Here is a 16,795-nt window from a genome sequence, read left to right as displayed (position 1 = left end):
AGTTGCAACCAGTTGTAAAAGCAAAGATGAGTGGTCCTACGGAGCAGTAACAATAAAACAACTAGAAAATTAACTAAAAATAAATTAAAAGAAGTATTAGTTGAAAAAACATTTTGATAAATATTTTCACAAAAAATAAAATTATAATAAAAAACCTATAAAAATTAATATTTTTGATTAAGTGTGCTTATTAGGTTAGACACGGCATATTTTCTTGACTTATTTTATAATTGAAGTCGTTGACCCAAAGTCCCAAGTTCTTTATTTTATATTATTGACCCAAAGTCCCAAGTTTTTTATTTTATATTATTTATTGAAAATGAAACGAACATAATAATATTTTTTTGGGTGTATTCGATTGGGATTTTAATGCATTGAGATTTTAATAGATTGTATGTGATTTTGATTTTGTGCGGATTCTTGATAAAATGTAGAGAGTTGATGGGATTTAAGCGGAATGCTTCAAAATCCTATTGATTTTGATGGGATTTCGAAAAACTTAAAATACACTAAAGAATGCCATAAAATACATTATTTTACGAAATCCAAAAAAATCCATCAGCATTTGAATACCATCAGATTTTAATGGATTTTAAACAATCCCAATTGAATAACATCAGATTTTAAAGTATAATTTAAAATCTCAATTGAATACTACCAGATTTTATAGCATAATTTCAAATCCCAATTGAATACATCAAAATTTTAATAGATTTCTAACAATCTCAATCGAATATTTTCGGATTTCATGAATGAAAAAAATACTTTAAAATCCTAATCAAATACACCTCTCTTGGAATTCTTATTTGTGATTGAAAGTTGGGTTTTGTATTTTCTACGGGTTTTAAACGCTGAAAATGTTAAAAGTTTCATTCACAGAAAAAACTAGTTGAGAATCCGCGCGTTGCGGCGGCCTATAAAAATTATATTAATGATCCAATATTAATATTTGTAGAATAAAATAATTTTGTGACTGTCTATAAAATATATATATTAATGTTTCAAGTTAATATTTGTAGGATAAAATAAATTTATATTATAAAAATCTTAATGTGATACAAATACTAATTTATAAAATTGTAAAATTGGACTATAATTTATGGTGAAAAAATGAAAATAAATTTATATACGTAATTATCAATTTAAAGCATGACGAATCTTAATTTTATTTGTTTTTTTTTTGGAAAAGTAATCATGTTCTTACATTGTCACCTTCCTCCAATTTTTTTAGATTGATTGTGCACAAAAACATTTAACTTAAATATAACTACCCTCTTAAAAGTTGCTTGAATGGAGCAAACAGATAATGCATGAATAATTTTTTCATGTATACAAAGTAAATAATATAAAAATAACAACAACAAACATGTCCGATGAACAAAACAAATATTATAAAAGAATAACCAACAAACATACATCATTAATAGTTAATTTATTGACATCAACCATGAATATCATGTCAAGACTATATTCTTTTCCTATGTTTGGATTTATTGACTCCAATATAACGGTCTATAACTACATTTGCTTGCAACAACCTTTACTGTAACAGGCTAACAGCCTTCACTTATCGTTGCTGAAGAACGACGCCTCCGAGTTAGAAATCGAGCAAGAGAAAGGTATTTCTAATTTTTGATAATTTTCATCCAAAAATTTCAGAAAATTAAAAAATAGAACGGAGCGATGTAAGAGGCGCCACCTACACGCCCCTCGCTTCTCTTTTAAAAATCGAGTAAGAGAACTATCAGGTAGGTTTGTGGTATTGAGAGAGGAGGTTGTGTTTAGATGATCCAAAATCCTACGATCTATACGGGTATTTATAGGTGGAGAGAGACTTGTTTGCTACTCTTTCCCATAATTAAATAATATGAACAAAATCAGATTAAAATTTTCAAGCTATTATATTCCATATATAATCTGTCTTTTCCATAATTGAATAATCTGAAACAAAATCAGATTAAAACTTTCAAGCTACTATATTCCATAAATAATCTGAAACAAAATCAGATTCTGAAACTTGTTTCTAATATGCTCGAAACTAAAAAAGGTACTGAAACAAAATCAGATTAAAACTTTCAAGCTACTATATTCCATAAATAATTTGAAATAATATCAGATTCTGAAACTTGCTTCTAATATACCCGAAACTAAAAAAGGTAGTTCTAATTTTTGATATTTTTCATCCAAAAATTCCAGTAAATTAGAAAAATAAAACGGAGCGATGTGAGAGGCGCCACCTACACGCCCCTCGCTTCTCCTTTATATAAGTATATTGATGATTGATGATTGTTAATTATGAGACGTTCAATAATTATAAAAGAAAAATTATGAACTCATCGATCAAAAAATTATTACAATTTTAACCGTTGGGGACTTGGGGTCAAGATCTCGCAACTAAACGTCCCCAGCAACGTGCTAGGGGCAAGCTTCAAGAATTGGCAAATTCAGCTTCAAAACAGCACCTTATCTCTTTAGACTTTGTGTATATGTTCTGCTTTAATATAAAGACTGGTGAGAATTTGCGCAACCATTTGATGTCTTGTTGACTAGTAGTAATTTCAGTTTCAAGACATCTTCAATTGTGAGATTCAACTTCATATATTTTGTGTGTTTGTTTTCTGGACCTTTGAAATTGTTGTCAAAGATTCAACGTTAGCCTTTTATTTCTAAGTCGTTTTCTTGAGCTGGGGTTTTCAATAGGGGTAAATATTGAGATTTTGTGTTGAGAATTAAGAGTTAAAGAATCTGTACTTCTTGATTTTGTGATAAAGATGGAGAGAAATGCAAGACAAGATTGCCTTTTATTTCTAAGTTGTTTTCTTGAACTGGGGTTTTCAATAGGGGTAAATATTGAGATATATTGTTGAGAATTAAGAGTTAAAGAATCTGTACTTCTTGATGTTGTGTTAAAGATGGAGAGAAATGCAAGAGAAGATTGGGAGGACATCGTGAGAAAGATGCTTCCTCTTGGGGCTTCAATTCCTCAATGTGATTCTTTCCCTGATTGCTCGAGAGCATTAGAGTATAGTGGTCCTCGGGTGTCTTATGAGCTCCCCAGGGTAGAACCAGCTGATGTGAAGTCGAGTTTAATTGCCACGGTAGACAATTTATTGCCAAATTCTAGAAGATCGATCCACGGAGATTTTCCTCCAGTTGCAGAACCAATTTATTTTCCTGTGTCCAATGTTGCAAGCAGTGGCACTAGTCGGCCCAATTGTAGTCCTAGAGTATCAGGAAATTCTGGATTGGATTGTCTGAGTTCCGTTTCTGCCTCACTGGGTTCTGTACAAGACTCTTCTAATAATGCTCGTCAACAGTCGCTTGGTAGAACCTCTGCAGTTGATAGATTGGAAAGTCAAGAGGTCGATAAGGAGCACAAGTTTTATCCGGAATATGTTGGGATCACAACGGAGAAAAATGAAAATAGAAAGAAAGGCAATAGGAGAGTGTGTTATATGTGTGGAAAAGGGAAGTGGAAAACAAAGGAGTTGTGCTTGGTTTGTGATGCAAAGTATTGCAGCAGTTGTGTGCTTAGGTCTATGGGTTCAATGCCAGAGGGTCGGAAATGTGTTACTTGCATTGGAAAGCCGGTCACTGAATCAAATAGGGTATTATTGGGTAGGCACAGACGATTACTGTCCAGATTACTCGGTCATTTAGAAGTCAAGCAGATAATGAAAGCAGAGAAAGAATGTTTAGCTAATCATTGTAAACCAGAGCAGCTGACTGTGAACGGATATACGCTGAAGCCAGAAGAGATGGCTGAGCTCCTTAGGTGTCCTTTACCACCTCGAAAATTGAATCCTGGTAGATATTGGTATGACATGGATTCTGGCATGTGGGGGAAGGTAACTTTACTCTCTTTATACTTCTCTAGCTACATGCATTACATTATTTATTCACTGGAAGAGAAGCACTGATGATATTTATACTGGTTTCATTTGGCAGGAAAGTAAAAGACCAAACAGTATTATAAGTTCACATTTAAGTTTTTATGGAAGACTCAACCAAAATGCTAGTGATGGTAATACTGACGTTCACATAAATGGTCGAGAGATTACAAAATTTGAATTGAGAGTGCTAAAGGTTTGTCTTTTATCATTCCTTTAACTTCATTTTTTTCCCAAGTCATTCCTTTAACTTCTGTAAAAGAAATAGTGGTACTTTAAGCTATAACTGCAATGTCTCAGATCATGGCATTATGAGTTCTTATTATGTCATTTTGATCCCACTGGAGTATAAATCATGAACATTTAGATATGTTTAGGTTACACAGTTTATTATTCCATAGATGCTTCGACACTATGTTTTCTGGACTGTCCTTAATCTTACAATTTTGCATATAGAAGGTGGCAGTTCCAACAGTGATAACTAATAAACTTCACACAGAACCTCTATTTTAGATATATGGCCATCTTTTCGAGGACTACAATTAGAGGTCATATCCTTTAAGAGCTTAAAGGACTACATGCCGAGCATCACCTACTCATCCCACATCCCATGTGGTCTTCTCCTCCTTATAACCTAGACTAAAACAGTCTCCACTCTTCTGACTGGTCTTATCACTGGTCTTAACAAAGTGGTCAAACCACCACAAATATATTTTTCTCTTAATCTTTGACTTACAATGTATTGATTATGTCACCCATCTCAACGTGAAATATGATAGATTCTTTTTTTTCCTATTGGAATCCTAGAGGTCTGAGATGTATTATTGGAAATACACTTAATTATTAAAGTGCAATTTATCTTTAAGAACTGTAACTTTGCTTCTTGTGTTTTAGATGGCCAAAATTGAATGTCCTCGCTCTACACATTTCTGGCTTTATGATGATGGTCGTTATGAGGAGGAGGCTCATGGCAGGAGAAAATATATTTGGGAAAAGGTATGTTGTGTAACCACAAGTCCGCAACTAAATGGAAATGGAATTTGTTAGTAAAATCTAAATCATGAAATAATGGTGAGGATTGTCTTCTTGTCATATAGGCAATATCTCGTTTTGTCTTCACATTGTTCTCTTTGCATGTGCCCCGTGGTCCGCCTCGCGGACAAAGATATGTGTCTAGCAATCATGCTATTTTACCAAACCTCTCAGAGCAGATAAAAGTTCAAAAGCTTTTTCTGATAGGACTTCAAGGTTCTGGAACTAGCACCATCTTCAAGCAGGTATTCTCTTTTTGCATAGAAAACTTTAGACCTCAGGATTTAGAAGATATGTCGTAAATTTCTTGAAATGTTTATACTAGATATAGGCTTCAATTACGAATAAAATATCTCTCAAGGACATTTTGTGGCTTTGGATACAACTTTCTAGGACATAAAAGAAATTGTTGTTATAGAAAAAACCTTGTGGCACAAACTTCTCTGTATAGAGAAATGTAGATTTGCAAAATGAGTTCTCTGTATAGCCCAAGCCTAGAAGCTCTGTCTATTTATATGCTATATAAACTAGACAACTTGGCCATGATTGTTATTCAAGTGAAAGTTCATTTTAGTAAATTGTCTTGGTGGAACAGGCAAAAATTTTGTATGGGAGCAAATTCACGTTTGAGGAATTACAAGACATTAAGTTTATGATCCAGAGCAACATGTACAAGTATATCAGCATTTTACTTGATGGAAGGGAGCGTTTTGAGGAGACCATGTGTAAGAAAAAATCTTTAGATTCTCTTGATGCAGTTGCATTACATAATCATTAATTAAACTTTTTTGGCAGATTATTATTGACAAGTGCACCGAACATGGTTGTGTTCCATATTACTAGCTTTAATTTATTTTCAGGTGGAGGGGTTGATTCTGATGAGAGCGCTCGATGTATCTATTCAATTAGTCCGAGGTTAAAGCATTTCTCTGATTGGCTCTTAGACATTATAGCCACAGGTGATTTTGATGCATTTTTCCCTGCAGCAACTCATGAGTATGCTTCACTAGTTGACGAAGTGTGGAAAGACCCTGCCATACAGGAAACATATAAGAGGAAAGATGAGATTCACTTCCTTCCTGATGCGGCAGAATACTTCTTAAGCCGGGTATCTAATTACCTTTCCAGTGTGTTTTTTCCCCATTACTCAGATGACAGAGAGCAGTTGGGCTCTTGATCTGATGTTTTTTTAATATACATTATTACTATTCTGGATGAATAAGTTCCTTGAAGTAGAAGGACTGTATCTGTTTCCGCAGTCATCTAGAACTTGCCAGGTTGCATCAAGATGTTTCAATTCTTAAAAATAATAACATTTGTTTTAATTTTGTAGTAAGTTGAAATATGAAGTATGTTGAAATAATGTTAGAAAGACACTCATTTTTTCATGTCGTTTCAGGCTGTCGAAGTATTCAGTGACGAATACGAGCCTTCAGAGAGAGACCTCCTATATTCAGAAGGAGTCCCACCGCTGAATACTCTGGCTTTCGTAGACTTTTCACTGGATTTTGGTACCCCAATGTCTAAACCCTGCACAAAGTTCACGGAAGCTAAACTCCCACCTTCGACTAGGTTATTATTGTACAGTTGTGGAAATGTCTATAAATTAAAGCAAAGTAGATGATATTTGTTAGTCCTGCTGATTTTTTCCGATTAAAACATAACATTTCACTGTGCAAGTGGTGTTGGTGAGAGAACCACAATCAGTAGTTTGCCAAATTCACATGTTCGGTGCAAATCTACCATCAAATTAGATCTTCATTTATTAGATCCTATGGACCAGCTCCAAATCCACAGGGTAAGTTTTTTCTGCAGTATATGCAGAGAATTGTTTTGTGGAAGACCAGCCTTTTAGTAATTTGAATAGGTTAATGTAATTATATTATAGGGTTTACAGTTTACTGTTTAGTTAGTTTCTTACAAAATCATGTTTTGTAGGTACCAACTGATTAGAGTAAATGCCAAGGGTGTGATCGATGATTGCAAGTGGGTGGAAATGTTTGAAGATGTTCGTGTAGTTGTCTTCTGTGTTGCTCTGACTGACTATTTCCCCAAGAAAAGTGGAACCAGGGTGCTTCTTCGAAACAAAATGTTAGAAAGCAAAGAGCTATTCGAAAAGATGACCAGGCAAAATTGTTTTGAAGATACTCCTTTTGTTTTGATTTTAAACCAGTATGATCTTTTCGAGGAGACTGTCAATCGGGTTCCACTAAGTACTTGTGAATGGTTCTCAGACTTCAGCCCAGTGCAACCTGAGCCCAGCAACCAGACTCTAGCTCAGCAGGCTTATCACTATGTTGCAATGAAGTTCAAAGACCTCTACTTTTCTCTGACTTCTCGGAAGCTTTTTGTTTGCCAAGCCAGTGCAAGGGACCGGGTTACAATAGACAAAGCATTCAAGTTCATAGTGCATGTCGTTAAGTGGGATGATAAGAAGGAAGACAACTACTTTGATGACGTTGAGGATTCTCTTTACAGTAAAACAGATATGAGTTCATTGTCATTCACAAGGCAAGAGTGATTCATTGTGAATGTACTTCATGGTTCATGCAGTAGATTTGTTAAGAAAATGGGCAGGAATATAAGCTGAGGCATATAATGTAAATGCATGTTCACAAATAATTTTTATCCTAAAATTTAGAAGAACCTTTACCATTTTAACTTAATAAATGTTGTTCTTGATAACATTAAGATTGCAATACCAAGTGTAACGTTACAGCTGAGATTAAAAATTTTGTAGTTGAACATATAAGAATAGGCGAGCACTATATCCGCTAAAATGGATTTGTAATGCATAAAAAGAATTCACTACATTATTTACATCAACATAAAAGCAGCAGGAAGACGTGCAGCCTTCTAGAAAATGCAGTACAAGAGCAAGCTCACAGCGCTATACAGTACAAGAGCATGCTTACAGTGGTAGCCCAAAACAATCAGCTGCTAACTCTCCTTTGTAGCTCTTTTGGGGTTTACCTGAGAGCTTGTCACAAAAGAACAGAAAAGAAAGCCTGGAACAGATTATGGGGCAACTAAATCAGGTGTTTCAGCCTCCACTGATAACAAAGCAGTGTTTACTTTTCCCATCCAGCTGTCCAGCCGATCACGTAAAGATTTTATCTGAGGAATGCCCAAAATTCTTGGCTGCACCCATGAGACATGAACAGTCCCTTCAACTTGATCAATTATCCCCTCAATTAGATGAACCTGCAGGATTACATATATTCAATTTCTGGCAAGACACCCCCAATTTAATATTATTCAGAATCTAGTCAAATAAACATCAGAATTGATGAATTAGAACAGGATTCGTAAAATGAAATGACAAAAAAAAAAAAAATATATATATATATATATATATATATATATATATATATATATAAATTACATTTTGATATACAAGCTGAAATTTTAGATGCAATGTAGTCGTATCCTGGTAGAACACCAGATTAAAAATGACAAGTTGACAGAATTAATCTCTATAGCAGACACAACAGTTGCAAGGGATTTGATTATAACAATATATAATTGAAATCAGTAAAAACCACATTATTAAAACATGTCAAGAATCTTTGAATTTTGCCTGCAGATTTCACACTACCAAATGTATTCATTTACAACATAGTAACCAGTGTCCTTTCTCTTATGTTATTATCAAGAACTGAATCACATCAGATAGAAGAACTTTAAGAGAAAATAGACACAGTATCCTATCAACAAAAAACAGCAACAGTTTGTCAAAATAGTACAGCATACAGTCTTTTACCAAAAGACACGATATAAACAGGTGGAAAATGGTACCCAAATATGACTCACTTAGTTCATAAATTAGATCAGATACTTACCGATAGGCTCTTCATTAGAAGGTATTCCACATCCTCTACAGTAAGTTTTGTGCGGTCTGCAATGATGCTCAACGGAATAGTTCTCTCTTCTGATGGTCGACTGGAGAAGAGAACAATTTAGTTAATATTATAAGATGACTTGGGCAATTTTAATTAGTAATATATCATAATCATGTGCAGTATCTGCTGAAATACCTAAAGATAATTTCCATTAAGCACAGAATGTTTATCTTCTCTAAAAGCTTTTTCTCATTCTCCACTAATGCTGGTTGTGCACTCAAAGAGGCATTGTGGACACGGCATAATTCTTGATAGCGAACTAAATCACCAGAGTTAAAAGATTCAAGGATATAGTAGAGCCATTCCACCTTGGTTCCCAGAAGACTCTTTATCTGTTCAAGTAGTATACATCAATTTGACAATTTCCAAATACAGCATATAATATCATTCAGATAAACAAAAATACATGGATAAACAGCTACAAATAAGAAAAACATATAGATATTATATATGTACTTCAATTTACTTGCGTACTGTAAAAGAACAACTGAACCTTGATAAAGCATATACCATTATTATTTTTCACATTCTTTTAAGGTCCTCTACAAGCATGTCATGAGATAATACTCACAAACTGCGCAGCAGACAACCATGGTCCAAGATCCTACATCAACACGAATTTCAGCAGAGTTTTAAAGTAACTTAATCACTTTAGAATATGAGGGCAATTTAAGGTGGGGAGGGCCTTGCTTTATCTTGGTTCCTATTCCTGTTGCTTTTGCAGTGCTAACAAAGTACTAGCTTTTACACAAACATGTACATTCAATATTCAAAAGAGTACACATTTTATTTTCAAACAACTGCGTGAAGACAGATTGCATGATAACATTTGGAACAAAGCCTTGGGGTATGCAGGATGCTATGCTTTTAATCTCACTCTAACTAACAGATAAGAGTGACAATAATATCACCATTTTGTAATAGCTTTAAAACCCATACATTACATCTTTAAGTAATACTGTTGTATCATGATCCGTAATGTGAGATGTCAGAGGAAATTGTCCATGTAAATTTTTGCATTATAACTTCTAGAACATTCAAATATTATAGCTAAACAAATACTTACAATTGGGTGCGCAAGCAGTTCACCAAAGTTGTAAATATTTTCCCCCAGCAATGCAGATAAGGACAGATCAAAAGCCAAATCCTAGAAATCACAAGTGGAGTCAATGAAAAACTGATTATTTCATCTAAATGCTTTCAATAGATTTGAAATATTTATTAGCAACCAATTACTGCTATTATCACTATGTTGCCTAATTTTACCACAAAATTTATAGAGCATAATTTCTTTTACTAAACATGTCAGATAAATACCAGACAACAATTAATTACTTTAACATAGAAACAAAAAACATGGAGCCAGATTAGTCTTGTAGATATATAGTACAGGTCTAAGTTCAATTATATGATTAAATTTATTAAATATAGAATCAAACAACACAGTGTCTGTAGTATAAAGATGTTGAGCCAAAAGTAAATAGAGAAATGTGCTTCTCAATGATATGATTTCAAGCTCTATATTGGTTGGCACTTGGCAGGTAATCTTAATTGCCATGCACAAGGTCACAGATATGAACTTTCTGAAAACAGCTTTTATGTGAAAATAAGGGTAAGGCTGTCCAGTGGGAAATTCTCTATATGCCAATTCTTGTGCATTATGTACGGTATTTTTTTGTTAACCAAAGTTTTCCTTGTGTATTAAGGCGTAAACATTAAATCCAGTATACCAGCTTGAACGCTTCCGATAAAGTATCTACTGTAGTGTATGCCAAATATAAGAGAGAACTTCTGTAGAACTCCGCAAATTCTTGACGAGATTTGTGGTATTGAGACGAAATCCAATAGTAGCTGGCATACACAGATGGATCAATGTCAGTCATGCTGTCAAGTGTACTTTTTCCATCTTCTAGTAGCTTTTTGCATTCCTTCTGATCTCCTTTCTCAAGATTGAACAATGCAATTTGCATTTTGATATAAAGAACAGGCTCCTCAATGCGCATTTCTCTAGTAGCTCGAAGCTTCTCAATAATCCCATCAAGGTAACTAATGGCAGCCTCTTTCTCAGAATATTGCCTAGAGACAATGACCGCAAAGTGTGCAAGCTTGAGAAGGTTAATTTTAGTCTCAAAGTCTGTGATGAAATTATGGTATAGCTGTATTAGAGTATCACCAGCCTGAAATATGAACAAATAAATGCAAGTATTAGGTGTGTGCGGACAGCAATGCAGTGAGTAAAAGGTTCCCACAGTGGCATTGCCTAATAAAACACAACAATTCCTTCCACACGACTGCAGGACAAGGCAATGAATTTGTACAGAATGACAAAATACTACTACTAGTTATGTTAATAATACAATAAGGCTTCATAATATAGCAGTGCTTGTTGACAACAAATTAAACTCAACATACGTGATTACAATCACTAAATCCATATTAACTCACCAATTTGAATTAAGAGTTTAATATGAATACTTCCTTTCACACCACTGCAGGGCATGACAATAAGATTGTATGGAGTAACAAAAAACAGCTCATGTTAATACATAAAGGCTTCAAAAAAATGTGACTAGCAGTGCTAGTCAACTAGGGAATACAATCAGATTTCTTCACATGTTGACACTATAAGAGTTTGCAAATACATTTAACAATTTATACCAAGCTTCAATGCACCTATGGAGGTCGTGAATATTGTGACTGGATCACTATGTAATTTATGGAATATATAATATGAGCAACAACCACATCAAGAGCCAAACACCCAGTATATGACCACGGTCATTGAATTGACCATATATGAAATGCATTCATGCCTAACACCATATTGATGCACCTCAGTATGCTAATCTTCTGTCTAATACCAACCGAACAATGCTACTTGCCATTTATCTATAGCTTTACTAATTCTTAACCAAGTGTTAGTTTCGAAATCCCAAATCACACCTGAATTCAAAATGATCTTCTAGGACAAAAAAAAAAACCCATTTGAGGTCCAAAATTTGTTTCTCTTTAATCATTAACTCCGTATTACCCACCTAAATAATCAAAGTCTAAGAATCCAAAAGCCCTAATTGCAGGAAAGATAAAAGGTTTACAATCAAATAAATAAACTAAACATAAAGATAAACTTTAATACAAAAAATTCAAGAAATGGTAAAAATAAACCTGAAAAACAGCCAGGGCTACAAATTGATCAAGCTTGAGAGTGAGCTGGTGCCATAGCTTGCGTTGATACAGATCTGCTAGCGTGTTGGACCAATCAGAAAGCTCCGGGTGTGAATTGCTTAAAGAATCTAGGTATTGCAGCGCTGCCATGGCTAATTACACTGCTAATTGTGCAAATAGAGTGTTTAAAAATTGATACAATTATGTATGAATATCCGGTTTCTTTTTGGTGAAGAAAGGATCATAGTGTTGGAAAAATAAAAGTTAAGGGATTATGGTGTAAATACAGTATAATTACAGGTGCTTTTTGGATTAATGGGTTTGTAACGGTGACATGTTATTGGGCCGGGTCAATCCATCAAATTGTTTTAGTAATTTAGTATCCGATTCCATTTTATAGACTTTTGTTTTTAAAATCAAATTATAATCAGTATCTGATTCCATTTTACCTACAGTTATTTTTAAGATAAATTTATTGTATTCCATCAAAAAAAAAATTATTTCAACTTTACATTTTACTTTTATTTTTATTTTTATTGTTGGACCAGATCTAGCATTAGTTTTTAGGCAGTTGGAACTCGTTTTCGACGTTTGTCTAATTATCAGAAATTCTGTTCTAGAGATCTCCAATTATTTTAAAAAAATATTTTACCGACTTATCGATGACACTTCTATTTATAAAATTTTTTTATTTATCTAAAAAGATCTCAAAAAATAAATGCTGAAGGTCATAAATTCTTAATTTTCAAAAAGATCTCAACAAATAAATACCAAATCAGTTTTTTTTTTTTTTAAAGCAAATACCAAATCAGTTAGTCATCGTGTCATTCCAAACACTCAATTTAATCATGAATTCCCAAGGCAAATATCGTAGAACATGACCTTTCACTTTTATTACAGAATGAGATATTTGCAGATACAAATTCAACTATGTAGAACTCACTTAAGCACAAATAATATAACATGTTATTGAGGGTGAAAAAACTATGAGCTCATTTTGACTCTATACATGCATCATAACATCGAATTACAATCAGGAGGCGTAACTGTGTAAGCTTAAATACTAGTAGATGAGTTACATTCTTCAAGCAGTTTTATGATATTGTGTTCAGGGGCACTGGCTGATGGAAGTATCAGGCGGTCAGACCGTGATCTAGGAGTTCGAGGGGATGTTTGTTTGGTTTCAGCTGAATTGGGTTTTTTTTGGGCGTCTTCCTGCAGGACTGACAAATCAGCCCTTCTTTCTCCTGCACATACTCGCTCCTTCCATATTCGTCCATCCTGAAAAATGTAGAAAGCAGAGTGTATCAGTGTTTTTATACAACACAAGACTCGTTATAATGTGAGGGAGAAGTATTAAAGGACATGCCATCAATAGCGTGAAAATACACATGGGTACATTTTGTACTTGAAAATATTCAGTGATTGATACAGCCACTTTACGTTTCAGATACTTAGACAAACAAACAGAAATTACAAGTAATAATAATGCAGATGCATTGAACTCTAGCATAAACAGGGCGTCAATAAGAAAAAAAGAAAGATAAAACATGTTACAATCTCATCAATCACCTGCTCCCACAAAAGATAGTTTATGAACTATGTCAACTGACAAAAAAGTGACCTCTATGATTTTCCGAGCTTTATTCAACAGAACAGTTGTGTATTGTTACTATCGTATTTGTCGTCACAGAATATATTGTCAAATAATTTATTTTGACAAACACAAGCGTATTTCTTTTATAACTTAAGCCACCATGACCATACAAACGACTTTCAGAGTTAAAATTTTACTGAAATTAAACCTTTCTCTTTAGGTATGTAAACCTTCTGGGTATTTCCTTGTTTTACAGACACTGCAAACATCACTAAATCACGAATACACTAATCATAGACAAATGCTTTATAATTTCTTTCTTTCTTCTGACCAAAAGAATATAACTTTTTCTAGCATAGAATGATGATAATCTCTCTCATTAATGCACTTCATCTCCAAGTGTTAATTTCACTAATCTCTTTATAAATTGATTTGAATCTAGGGCATGCTATTTATGATAATGTCAAGTAAAGGTGATCGAAACTTTTCATGAGTTAATCATAATAACAGAGAAGAGAGATGTCTATTTGACTCCTGTTAAGTACTATACAAACAGACGCACAATTGAAAGCAGTAATTCTGCTTTGTGTCAGCGTCGAAATACCCCAATTTTTGCTTCTTTCAAGTGATGGCTATATGAATATATTGAGCGAAATGAAATAAGAAATCTCTTTCCTCTTCAGTTCCTTCTAACATCAGCATGAAAACTCTAAATTATTATAGTTTATGTTTGACGTCCTTTTCTAGATATTTAAAAAAAAGTAAGAAACATCCACTAACACTAACAAAACATAAATTCCATATGTCCTACATGGTTACAAGCTTACATTGAGTATCGAGGGCTCGGGCAATGGACATTGAATTGGTTGATCACTGGTAAGAGGCTCTGCAGGGTGTTCAACTGGTTTAAACTCAACCGCGACTTCAATACCATGACCTACAGCAAAAGCAGCTCCGGTCACAGCAGAGGCATCTCCCCCTTCTGCACTGGGAGGAAAATCACTTCTCTGATCCTACAACAACAGAAAAAAATCAATTATGTACCAAGCAAACTACATACGCAAAATTAGCATATAATTGGCGGTAGTTTAATTGTACAAATAGTCAAATACAAGTTTTAAGGATCAGCCGATCATAAAGCTCACAGATAACCAAATAAATCAATATGTGCATGATCCAAATCCATAAGAGCAGTTATTGATTCAAATTTCCTCAACAACTGATTAAAATCTGAATATTTTATAACCAAAATACTCCCTCTGTCCCATTATAAGAGTCGCTCTGACTTTTTACACGTAATTTGAGGTATAAAAAAAACATGTTTGTACATATTATTTTTCAAATTTTCTTTTTCTGAATAAAAATACAGATGTCAAACTTTTATTCTAGAAAAAGAAAATTTGAAAAATAATATGTATAGATATGTTTTGTTTACACCTCAAATTATGTGAAAAAAGTACGACTCTTATTACGGGACAGAGGGGGTAATACAATGGACTCTTGATCCAATAGTATCATCTCTATCCTTTAGGATTAAGGAATGTCAAAGGTTCAAACCTCTTCGAAAACAGGACCGATGAGTGTGTTTAATTATCAAAAAGAATGATTATCAAAAAGAATAACACAGTCGAATAAAACTGACAAGTGAATATCATTATAATCTTGATTTCCAAATTTAATGACTTATTCTATCATAAAATCAGTGATCAAACAAATCCAAGGAGCAAAAGGGGCAAAAGGGTGATAACTGATTATCAACAACATTAACAAAATTAAAAATTAATTCCTAAACACCTGGATCACATGCAGGCAAGTAGCAATACACAAAAAGCATATAACAAGAAAGGGCTGCTTACAAGTGAGCTTTGAGTCCTCCGGTGGCCATTCCTGCTGGAAGAGAATCTTGAAAAAATACCCACCATAGTTTGATTATTTGAGTTTACACTTTAGTACACTACTCCTTAGTCTCTACACACTGAAAACCAATTGAGAGGGAGGGAGAGAGGGAGAGAGAAAGAGAGGGATGGGAAGATGAGAGGGTGGCGATGGAGTTGGCGTGATAAATAGGTTTGGTTTTGATTCTTGTCTCCATTATTATATATACACATGATCGAATCATCGAAATGTAGTAAAAATTAATTAGATTCGTCTTTTTTTAATTACAAAATTGAAAGGAGTTTGTGAACAGTGCATAAAATTAAAAAGAGGTGGAATACAAAAGGATTTCAGCGAAAGCAAGGTGCGGAGATGAAATTGAATACAGCAGTAGGTTCTGGTATGAAGTAATATAATTTTATTATATTTTTTTAAAATTTTGTTTTTTTAAATAAAAATTTAAACATTAAACTTCTATTTAACAAAAAAATCAAGTAATTATATTTTAAACTATCTAAAAAAGGCGAAATTGAGAGACTTTGGACAGGGAATGTTGGAAGTTGAAACGCCAGTGCGTGTGAGGTGTTCGTGTTTATGGTCGGACACATATTTTAAATGTTAAATGTTGCTTTCATTTTTTATGTTTTTTTTGTGTGTTGGTGGTATTTTACTCCCTCGCGGTCGTCCCTTCAATTCAATTTTGAAAAAAGTCAAAAGGTTATCTATGAAAAAAGTTACTCCCTCCGCCGCTCAATTGTATACATCGGAGGAGGATACGGAGACCAAGACAATGTATAAAAAATGAGTAAAGTTAGATGAAAAATGAGTAAAGTGGTGGGACATCCCAAAATAATAACCGTAAAAAAATGATAAAAATGAGAGGGACATAGGAAGTACATGAATTATAAGACAATACAACGATCAGATATTTTATTTATTTATAAATATGTAATTATTACTATAACTTTGATTTTAGATAAAATATAATTTAAGCACGCAGATGATATCATTAATAAAGTAGACTAATTAATATAGTCGTATCTTGTATGAAATATTATATATAAATTTTATGAATAAAAAAATGAGATATCCACTTAGAAGCGAGTAAATTTTTTGTAATGAGGGTGAGGATTCAAAAGAACTCGTAAAAAAATGTAATGAACATTTTTCATAGAATTAAATTTTAGTTCCAACATTTTGATGGATGCGACACTACAATTTATGTTTTTTTTTGGAATAAACACTACAATTTATGTTACTTTCATATAATCGAATGAGTAGAGAATATAATATAAAATTATAAAAAACATTATGAATAAAGAAGAATTTATAAA

At 33.5% G+C, this 16,795-nt stretch overlaps 3 protein-coding genes across 3 annotated transcripts; 1 reads left to right on the top strand and 2 right to left on the bottom strand.

Annotated features, from left to right (window-relative positions):
- The first annotated feature begins 2,352 nt into the window (after positions 1–2,352).
- LOC108209149 (extra-large guanine nucleotide-binding protein 3-like) lies at positions 2,353–7,607 on the top strand. The gene is made up of 8 exons (XM_017379912.2): positions 2,353–3,848; positions 3,949–4,086; positions 4,785–4,886; positions 4,988–5,167; positions 5,518–5,647; positions 5,783–6,030; positions 6,322–6,494; positions 6,861–7,607. The coding sequence occupies exons 1-8, from the start codon at positions 2,913–2,915 to the stop codon at positions 7,441–7,443; spliced, it is 2,490 nt and encodes an 829-aa protein (XP_017235401.2). The 5' UTR covers positions 2,353–2,912; the 3' UTR covers positions 7,444–7,607.
- On the bottom strand, positions 7,578–12,271 carry LOC108209150 (26S proteasome non-ATPase regulatory subunit 13 homolog A). Its single transcript, XM_017379913.2, has 6 exons — positions 11,990–12,271; positions 10,555–11,001; positions 9,891–9,971; positions 8,960–9,156; positions 8,765–8,864; positions 7,578–8,126 (listed from the first exon to the last, which is right to left on the bottom strand). The coding sequence occupies exons 1-6, from the start codon at positions 12,137–12,139 to the stop codon at positions 7,941–7,943; spliced, it is 1,161 nt and encodes a 386-aa protein (XP_017235402.1). The 5' UTR covers positions 12,140–12,271; the 3' UTR covers positions 7,578–7,940.
- Positions 12,272–12,855: 584 nt separating this feature from the next.
- Positions 12,856–15,681, bottom strand: LOC108207982 (uncharacterized). The gene is made up of 3 exons (XM_017378447.2): positions 15,443–15,681; positions 14,414–14,599; positions 12,856–13,270 (listed from the first exon to the last, which is right to left on the bottom strand). The coding sequence occupies exons 1-3, from the start codon at positions 15,506–15,508 to the stop codon at positions 13,046–13,048; spliced, it is 477 nt and encodes a 158-aa protein (XP_017233936.1). The 5' UTR covers positions 15,509–15,681; the 3' UTR covers positions 12,856–13,045.
- Between the last annotated feature and the right edge of the window lie 1,114 nt (positions 15,682–16,795).

The sequence above is a fragment of the Daucus carota genome, chromosome 2 (assembly GCF_001625215.2).
Source record: "Daucus carota subsp. sativus chromosome 2, DH1 v3.0, whole genome shotgun sequence".
NCBI lineage: Eukaryota > Viridiplantae > Streptophyta > Magnoliopsida > Apiales > Apiaceae > Daucus > Daucus carota.
The sequence above is the reverse complement of the archived record's forward strand: the minus strand, read 5'-3'. Positions and strand labels throughout refer to the sequence as shown.

Coding starts and splice junctions, on each gene's coding strand:
- LOC108207982 (XM_017378447.2), bottom strand. CDS start 15,508: ATGGTGGGTATTTTTTCAAGATTCTCTTCCAGCAGGAATGGCCACCGG. Junction 14,600..15,442: donor GGAGGACTCAAAGCTCACTT/GTAAGCAGCCCT, acceptor CTGTTGTTGTAG/GATCAGAGAAGTGATTTTCC. Junction 13,271..14,413: donor CCGAGCCCTCGATACTCAAT/GTAAGCTTGTAA, acceptor TACATTTTTCAG/GATGGACGAATATGGAAGGA.
- LOC108209149 (XM_017379912.2), top strand. CDS start 2,913: ATGGAGAGAAATGCAAGAGAAGATTGGGAGGACATCGTGAGAAAGATG. Junction 4,087..4,784: donor TTGAATTGAGAGTGCTAAAG/GTTTGTCTTTTA, acceptor CTTGTGTTTTAG/ATGGCCAAAATTGAATGTCC. Junction 6,031..6,321: donor CAGAATACTTCTTAAGCCGG/GTATCTAATTAC, acceptor ATGTCGTTTCAG/GCTGTCGAAGTATTCAGTGA.
- LOC108209150 (XM_017379913.2), bottom strand. CDS start 12,139: ATGGCAGCGCTGCAATACCTAGATTCTTTAAGCAATTCACACCCGGAG. Junction 9,972..10,554: donor TATCGGAAGCGTTCAAGCTG/GTATACTGGATT, acceptor TGTGATTTCTAG/GATTTGGCTTTTGATCTGTC. Junction 8,127..8,764: donor TTCTAATGAAGAGCCTATCG/GTAAGTATCTGA, acceptor GTAATCCTGCAG/GTTCATCTAATTGAGGGGAT.